The following is a 9800-nucleotide window of genomic DNA, read 5'->3' on the forward strand; positions in this document are numbered from 1 at the left end:
TTTTCTTAATTGAAAATAAATGCGGAGGCACACCACCAGCAGAAAACATTAAAAAATTTAACTCAGCAGCCGATATTGACAGTAAAAAGTCGTTCTCGCAATTGTTGGATATAACTTTAAACCATAACCAAGCATGCATCAATATAGCTCTTGTCTCAAAGTAGGTGTACTGTCAGGCCATGACTTATTTTGAGGTTTGTGGTGTTTTCCTGTGTGTAGTGTTTTAGTTTTTGTCTTGCACTCCTATTTTGCTGTTGATTGTCATGTTATGTACGGATGTACTTTGTGGACGCCGTCTGCTCCACACGCAAGTCTTTGCTGTCGTCCAGCATTCTGTTTTTGTTTACTTTGCAGCCAGTTCAGTTTCAGTTTAGTTTTGCATAGCCATCCCTCAGCTTCAGTGCCTTTTGTTTATTTTTGGTGTAAGCATTAGATACATTTTTACCTGCACACTGCCTCCCGCTGTCGTCTGCATATTGTGATCGCGACAAACCATGTTCCCGACATCTACAAAGCAATTAGCTACCGGCTGCCACCTACTGATATGGAAGAGTATTACACAGTTACTCTGCTGAGCTCTAACCAGCACAGACACTCAACAACGGCACATTTGCAGAGTATAATTACTGGTTTGCAAAAAATATTTTTAACCCAATTAGGTGAAATGACATAAGGGACAAGCGGTAGAAAATGGATGGATGGATGGACATAATCTCCCACGACACACCAGACTGTATTTCACGGCACACTAGGCTCAGGAACTCTTCAGAAAACAACTGTGAGTAACTACAGTCAACAAAAAGACTGAGAAAGTTGAGGAATGCTCATCAAACACTTATTTGGAACATTCCACAGGTGAACAGGCTAATTGGGAACAGGTGGGTGCCATGATTGGGTATAAAAGCAGCTTCCATGAAATGCTCAGTCATTCACAAACAAGGATGGGGCGAGGGTCACCACTTTGTGAACAAATGCGTGAGCAAATTGTCGGAACAGTTTAAGAACAACATTTCTCAACCAGCTATTGCAAGGAATTTAGGGATGTCACCAATCTACGGTCCGTAATATCATCAAAAGGTTCGGAGGATCTGGAGAAATAACTGCATGTAACATTGAATGCCCATGACCTTGGTACTGCATCAAAAAGTGACATCGGTGTGTAAAGGATATCACCACAAGGGCTCAGGAACACTTCAGAAAACCACTGTGAGTGCAAGTTAAAACCCTACTATGCAAAGCGAAAGATTTAACTTAACTTTAACTTTTAACTTAATTTATCAACAACACCCAGAAACGCCGCCGACTTTGCTGGGCCTGAGCTCATCGAAGATGGACTGATGCAAAGTGTAAAAGTGTTCCGTGGTCTGACACTAGTGTGTAATTTAAGGGAATGACCCTTAAATTACACACTAGTGTTACTGTTACAGTACTAACTTAAACTTGACAAAAAAATCACAAGCATACATTAATGACATAATTTTTTTTAATCTTACATTAAATCGTCACTATATTTTTGTAATAGTTCCACAACAACTGAATTTACCCCTACTTCTTATTCCTCATAGTACGATAAAACATTTTTTAACCCTGTTTGAAGACGTCATCGACACATTAACTACTTCCGGGCGGAAGCCAAGACGCATTTAACTACTTCCGGGTGGAAGCCTCAGCGGTTCTGTTTGTTATCTTGCTAACAAAAGCTAGCCACCGCCATTAGTTTACCAAAAGATGAAGCCAAAGTTTTCTTTGTGAATTGAATGCGGCCAGCGCAAGGTACGTCCACACATTGTGCTTTAGTTAACAACCTGCTCTTACATACGTAGAGCAAAGTAAGTCATATTAGCGTAAATATGTACCAAGTTAGCAAGTAGCTTCCGGTCAGCCTACAACTGACTAGTTTAGCATTTGCGGTGCTAACGTTTGATGTGTTATTAAGACATATTGTCCATCAGGGCGTTTAATGGCATCTTGTTTAATTACTTAATTCACAAAGTGACAGCATTGTGCCAGAAGAGCCTCTACGTTTGAGTCAGTGTAACTCAACCAGAATCAGAAATACTTTAATAATCCCCGAGGGGACAGACTGAGGCCAAGGGGGAAAAACCTCATAGCCATAGCACACATAAGCATGTGTGTAAGAGGGAAACATCAAAGAACACAAAGGACGTTAAAGACACATTAAAAGAGCAGAGCTGATGCAACCAGCCATTTCTACATACAGCTACAAAAGTAAAACAAAGACAACAACAGAACAATATACACTGTGGTGGCCTCTGCAGTGTTCCACACTTGGGCTGGGCGATATGGCTTTTTATTAATATCTCGATATTTTTAGGCCATGTCACGATACACCATATATATCTCAATATTTTTGCCTTAGCCTTGAATGAACACTTAATACATATAATCACAGCAGTATGATGATTCTATGTGTCTACATTAAACCATTCTTCTTCATACTGCATTAATATATGCTCATTTTAAACTTCCATGCAGAAAAGGAAATCACAACTAAGTCAATTGACCAAAAGTGTATTTATTAAACAGTTATTAAGCAGTGGCAAAGTGCAAGATTGTCAGAGACATTTTAAAACAAGCTATGAGTGCACTTTTGTGCAATATCAAAACAACACTAAAATTAAAGTGCACTTTTTGTACAGAACGCCACTACAATAGTTTAAAACAAAGTGCACTTTTGTGCATGATGTCACACATGATATTTCAGTAACTGTGAAATAAAAATGAGCTGCATAATAGGAAATCAAATAGTGTATGTCCTTCGCTTTGTTGTAGGTTCCTGCGGACGTTATCTCCTTCTGTTGTTGGCTTTTTTTTTTCATACGGTGTTGATGTGGAAATGGTTGCCTCGGCATTTTGTTGGTGTGGCACCGAACGGAGATGTTGACATGCGGAGTTTCAAGCACTCCTCATTCTCTAGCAGGTGACTTTTCAAATGATGCTACATATTAGCAGTAACGCTACTTTTTGTATCATTATTATTATTAGCCTTTATTTAACCATGTAAAAATCCCATTGAGATCAAAGATCTCTTTTCCAAGGGAGACCTGGCCAAGAGGGCAGCAGCAAGGTTACATTAAAAACAGTAAACAAATACATAAAACATCACATTTACAACATTAAAACTTGCTCACATGACACATGTGCATACAGACAAGGTAGACTGCAGTCCTTTCACAGAAGCTTTAAACTCATTCAACGTAACTAGGGTTTGAAGTTTAATATTCGATTGTAGGTTATTCCAAGCCTTCGGTGCTGAAAACCTAAATGCTTTCTTGCCCAGTTCAGTTCTTACTTTGGGGACGACAAAGTGCAGAACATTCATTGAACGAAGATTGTGACTTCCTTGTTTCCTTGTTAAAAGACAAGACAGATAAGATGGAGTGATACCCAGAATGGTTGTAGCAACGCTTTTGCCCCACATTTGAAAAATGACGGTTGTCTGTTCGACATATTCCCACTTGAAGCCAAACCATCGTGCTGTTTTTCTTGGGAATTAATTCTTCCTTCATTTGTTACCAGATTCGCACCTTCTCTCTCTCGTATTACCACTCGCACCACAGCTAGCGTTACCCGTGCCGCTACCTCTCTGCTCCGCGAGGGCGTATACGTATGTAAGAAGGCGCGCTTGTTTTATGTCTCTGTGAGAAGGAGAGACAAGAAAGAGTGAGAAGAGCCTGTAGTGTAATGCCTGCAGCTAAAAGCAACTGCGTGAGAACGTATACCGTATTTTTCGGAGTATAAGTCGCACCTGCTGAAAATGCATAATAAAGAAGGAAAAAAACATATATAAGTCGCACTGGGGTATAAGTCGCATTTTTTGGGGACATTTATTTGATAAAACCCAACACCAAAAGTAGACATTTGAAAGGCAATTTAAAATAAATAAAGAATAGTGAACAACAGGCTGAATAAGTGTACGTTATATGACGCATAAATAACCAACTGAGAACGTGCCTGGTATGTTAACGTAAAAAAACGTCAAATAACTATAACATATAGAACATGCTATACGTTTACCAAACAATCTGTCACTCCTAATCGCTAAATCCGATGAAATCTTGTACGTCTATTCTCTTACGTGAATGAGCTAAATAATATTATTTGGTATTTTACGGTAATGTGTTAATAATTTCACACGTAAGTCGCTCCTGAGTATAAGTCGCACCCCCGGCCAAACTATGAAAAAAACTGCGACTTATAGTCCGAAAAATACGGTACTCGAATATCAGGATATAGTCATTTTCTATATCGCACAGAGACAAACCCGCGATATATCGAGTATATCGATATATCGCCCAGCCCTACTGTGAAGCTTGTCCGTCCCGCTGCAAACTAACATTACCGTATTTTTCAGACTATAAGTCGCAGTTTTTTTTATAGTTTGGCCGGGGGTGCGACTTATACTTATACTTATTTTACGCATTACCGTAAAATATCAAATAATATTATTTAGCTCATTCACGTAAGGGACTAGACGTATAAGATTTCATGGGATTTAGCGATTAGGAGTGACAGATTGTTTGGTAAACGTATAGCATGTTCTATATGTTATAGTTATTTGAATGACTCTTACCATAATATGTTACGTTAACATACCAGGCACGTTCTCAGTTGGTTATTTATGCCTCATATAACGTACACTTATTCGGCCTGTTGTTCACTATTCTTTATTTATTTTAAATTGCCTTTCAAATGTCTATTCTTGGTGTTGGGTTTTATCAAATACATTTCCCCAAAAAATGCGACTTATACTCCAGTGCGACTTACATGTTTTTTTTCTATCTTTATTATGCATTTTCGGCCGGTGCGACTTATACTCCGAAAAATACGGTAGTTGGATCTAATTTCTTTGTGCTAAAATATATTGTTTTTATACAACTCATAATAAAACAGAGGTAGGGTACATTTACAAAGGAAAGGGTTGCTTTGTATAATTAGTTATGGTGTTTGGTGTTATTATTCAACTTATTGCAGCTGGGATAGGCCCCGGCCGACCCCGAGAGGGACAAGCGGTAGGAAATGGATGATTTCATCAAGTTATTCCATAGATTGAGTGATCAGTAACTGATCACTACCCTCATGACCGTTCAGGGCTGTTGTGTAAGCCTGTATTTGATAAGGAATGGGCTACAAAATCTATATTGCCTGTACCGGTATTTGATAAGTAATGGTATGTAGTGTACATGCTAAAACCATTTCAAAACGGGGTACAAAGGCTCTTAATGTGGCTCCTGACATGTCCGGTAAAATATTGCGTCATTTCCAATTGTAATATTTAGTTCAAACTAAGGATGTCCCGATCCAGGTTTTTGCACTTCCGATCCGATACCGATATTGTTTTTGCATTTCCGATCCGATACCGATACTGACCGATACCGATACTGTATTAAAGTTTAAAGTTATTTAGCCTACTTAGTTGTCAGAATCATGTTGAAAAGGGTTTTAGTACTCTTGATAACAACTAGCCAGCTGAATTAGGGGAGTTTGAATAATACACAATGGTTGGTAACAAGAAACTGACCTGTTTATTCAAGGATAAACACAAAACAGACAAAATTATACATGACATCATTGAACTAGGGCTGGGCGATATGGCCTTTTTTTAATATTGCGATATTTTAAGGCCATATTGCGATACACAATATATATCTCAATATTTTGCCTTAGCCTTGAATGAACACTTGATGCATATAATCACAGCAGTATGATGATTCTATGTGTTTTGATTGATTGATTGAGACTTTTATTAGTAGGTTGCACAGTGAAGTACATATTCGGGTGTTACCATTTAGTGGTCAATTGTACGGAATAAGTTTTTCAACTTGTTTAAGACGGGGTCCACTTAAATTGGTTCATGATACAGATATATACTATCAGATATATACTATCATCATAATACAGTCATCACACAAGATAATCACATTGAATTATTTACATTATTTATAATCCAGGGTGTGGAGGGGGACGCTTGATGTAAGTGTCAAAAAGACAGCCAAAAGAGTTTGATATGAGAATAAATCTAAAGTTAAAATATAGGGTAAAAATGCACCCATTTGCAGGAAATGTAGTCTTGATTTTCAAAATGTTCTTTCAAGACTTGCATGTCTACATTAAAACATTCTTCTTCATACTGCATTAATATATGCTACTTTTAAACTTTCATGCAGAGAAGGAAATCACAACAAAAAAAATCACTAATTTTTTCATACGGTGTTGATGTGGACATTTTTGCCATTTTGATGGTGTGGAGTCTGGACGTGTGGCACCGAATGGAGATAAGTGTCTCGACAGACGTCACAATATTTGAACAATGATGACGAAAACTGTTGTCTCTGTCGTGTCCGTGTGTCGAAAATTGTTATGCGCTTATTTTTTTATTTGATTTTGTGCGTGGCATAGATTTGCCGTGCGCAGAGGACGCTTGAGCAGGCGCGCACCTTAGCGGCTGCGCTAGCATCACAGCTAACGTTAGCCATGCCGCTACCTCGCTCTCTGCTGGGAGAGGACGTATACGTATGTGACGTATGTGACGTATGACGTGACAGTATGTGACGTGTGTAAGAAGGTGCGCTCGCTGTCTGTGAGAGGGAGACACAGGAAAGAGTGAGAAGAGCCTGTCGTGTAATGCCAGCAGCTAAAAGCAACTGTGTGAGAATTGTGGATGTGTTGAAGGTGTGCTGGAAAATGCGGAACGGAAATTACGGAGCAGCAGAAAAGTGGAATGTATTATTTAAATAGGTGCGTTGGAAAACACGGACCGGAGTTTTTTTTAAAAACTGGATCTGGATCGGCATTTTCCCATGCCTTGCCGATACGCAATTTTTGGCAAATATCAGCAGCCGATCCGATCCAAATTTCGTATCGGGACATCCCTAGTTCAAACTATTAACTAGTTAATAGTCGATCCATCCATTCATTTACTACCGCTTGTCTCTTTCGATCTACTTTCTAATGTACTGTCAATATCTGGCTGTTAAAATGTTATAAGCACTTATTCTTATGTCTGGACACTTTACATTAGCTTTGTGCGACACTACAAATTTGAGTATCAATACAATACCAAGTAGTTGCAAGGGTAGTATTGGTTGTACCAGTGCTGATACTTAAATGTGTTCAAGATTACTAAAAGATTACATTTTTGATCACAACTATAATCTGAGAAAAACACAGGACTGTATAACAATATCACTTAAATATTTCCTACTACTGGTTCTGATTTAAATCCTTCGGTTTTTGCTCTCAAAGTCCTCCTATTACCTTATATCCTGAGTTTGTAAACAATAACTAAAACGACAAGCTTATCAAAAAGATCGATCTAACCACTGCAGTATCGACCATACTCTGATACTATGCTTGGTATTGTTAATGTCGATATTTGTATCGATCCGCCTATGTTTACATTCAAGAGCTCTACCTTGCAGTTACCAGTTAGCATATTTTCCTACAGTATGTAGTGTAGCATATTTAGCTATTCCTGGTCCTCCAGTGATGATACTTGTAGAAAAGGTGGATTATTGACACACAGCTAGAATGTGTCATCAACATGCATTATCACGATATAACGATAAAAGTGCCATCGTGGCTGAATTTATATAATTATATTGTCTAAATGGCGCAACCCCAGATGTGTTTTTATCTGGTTACTTGTTTTATGTCATCAGCAATATGATATGTGTAATAATGATTCTATTCTTTGCAGGTTGCTACAAGTCCCCATCATAATCCACCATGTCATCACCAAATGAGTCTGGGGCTCGCAGAAAAGAGCGAGAAAGGGGAGCTCGGCCCAAGGTAAGACTGAGTCGTTCAGAAGAGAGACGGGATACTGGTTTCGTGCAGAAAGGCAAGTGGACAGGCTCTGCCGCCCATGAACCGGCTGTTGAACGACCCGTCAGTGATGGCTTTGAGTATGGGGACTTTTTAAATGACCCGGAGAGCAAAGACCAAGTCACTGCCGCTGCCTCCTCTCCGACAGCAAGCTGGAGCTGTCACGGCATTGAGACTGCGGCCTTATTGCAGTCAGAACCAGAGACGTCCACTGCGGGCTTGGCAATAGTCAGCTCTTGCGCAGAGTTCTCCGTGCCCAATGAAGGAGACTGCAGAGGATCGAGCAGCAGCACGAGCAGTCGGACACTCCGGCAAAAAATCCAAGATGCAATGGGGCAGTGTTTTCCCATGAAGACGCATAGTGCGGAGAGCACGCCACCACTTCCTTTCTCATTGTCAGCAGGCTGCACCTCCTCGAGGCGAAAGATCCATTTAAGTGAGCTGATGTTGGACGACTGCCCCTTTCCTGTTGGGTCAGAGCTGGCTCAAAAATGGTACCTCGTAAAGCAACACACGGCCCCCATCACCCACCTCTCGGCGCTTGACCCCACTGCGTCAAGCGGAGCGTTCGTTCCCCTGGTTGCGTTCCCGGTGGAGGATGTAGACGACAGGCTGCGGGAGCGCAGGCGCATTAGCATCGCGCAAGGTGTGGAGCCTCCGCCCGACGCAGAGATCCACACATTGGAGGTGACGCCCCAAATGAGTTCGCTCCTCAGGCACGGTCCAAAAGTCGCTCACAGTATGAACGAGCTGACAGGAGCCGAGCGAGCGCCCGTTGCTCATCAGCAGAAGCAGTTTCTCTTGCAGAGGCAGAAGCAGCATCAGCTTCTTCTGCAGAGTTGTTTGGACACGCTAGATGAGGTGGTGGCTTCCTCCTCTTCTTCTTCAGCGCCGTCTGATGATAGCACCGCACCTGTGGTCTACCCAGAGGCGACCAGCTCGACTCCGCAAGTTCACACTCAGATCGACTACATTCATTGTTTAGTTCCTGATCTGCTGCAGATCACCAACCTGCCTTGTTACTGGGGCGTCATGGACCGCTACGAGGCTGAGACGCTCCTAGAGGGGAAACCCGAGGGCACCTTCCTGCTGCGTGACTCCGCCCAGGAGGACTATCTCTTCTCAGTCAGCTTCCGCCGCTACGGCCGCTCGCTGCACGCCCGCGTGGACCAGTGGAATCATAATTTCAGCTTCGACGTGCGGGATCCCGGTGTGTTCCACGCGCCAACGGTCACAGGCCTGGTGGAGCACTACAAGGACCCCAACTCCTGCATGTTCCTTGAGCCGCTGCTGTCCATTCCCATGCCTCGCACGCAGCCCTTCAGCTTGCAGCAAATATGTCGCGCCGTCATCAGCAGCTGCACCACCTACGACGGCGTCAACACACTGCCCATCCCATACACTTTAAAGAACCACCTGAAAGAATACCACTACAAGCAGAGAGTCAATGTTCGCAGATTGGACACATGGTGGCAATGATCATTAACAACGTATTTACTTGTAGCAGCCTGCTTTCCACTGAACTGAACTCTGCTTATTTATTGTTCTGTGTATCCTGCTGTGTACAACTTTACCACACTGACAAGACAATATGTAAACTCACTAGTCTCTAACAATCTTTCTGCTTTAATAAACCTCTTGAATTTATGTGTGTGCTTTTTTTCAGGTGAGATTATATAATGATTTCTGATGACGAGATGGGGTGGACTGGCAGAGTCCAAAAATATACCAATAGGAAACCATGTGATTTTGCAGGGCAATCGGCAGTATAACTTTATTGCTCCAGTTATTAGATGTTATTTTATTTTCTAAGAAAATATTAGTTGTGTTATATTTGGGTACTAGAGCTTTTCTTCCTGTCAAACGCACACCCGAGACCTGGGCGTAACAGAAGCCCTACTGGACAGAGCGTGTCTTAAAGCTATTTAAACACACTAAATTGAATCCTTATC

At 41.3% G+C, this 9800-nt stretch overlaps 1 protein-coding gene across 1 annotated transcript; it reads left to right on the plus strand.

Moving 5' to 3' along the window:
• The first annotated feature begins 1630 nt into the window (after positions 1–1630).
• Positions 1631–9495, plus strand: socs9 (suppressor of cytokine signaling 9). The gene is made up of 2 exons (XM_061973157.1): positions 1631–1773; positions 7721–9495. The coding sequence occupies exon 2, from the start codon at positions 7750–7752 to the stop codon at positions 9325–9327; it is 1578 nt and encodes a 525-aa protein (XP_061829141.1). The 5' UTR covers positions 1631–1773; positions 7721–7749; the 3' UTR covers positions 9328–9495.
• The last annotated feature ends 305 nt before the right edge of the window (positions 9496–9800 follow it).

Source organism: Nerophis lumbriciformis, linkage group LG17, assembly GCF_033978685.3.
Source record: "Nerophis lumbriciformis linkage group LG17, RoL_Nlum_v2.1, whole genome shotgun sequence".
In the NCBI taxonomy this organism is placed as follows: Eukaryota; Metazoa; Chordata; class Actinopteri; order Syngnathiformes; family Syngnathidae; genus Nerophis; species Nerophis lumbriciformis.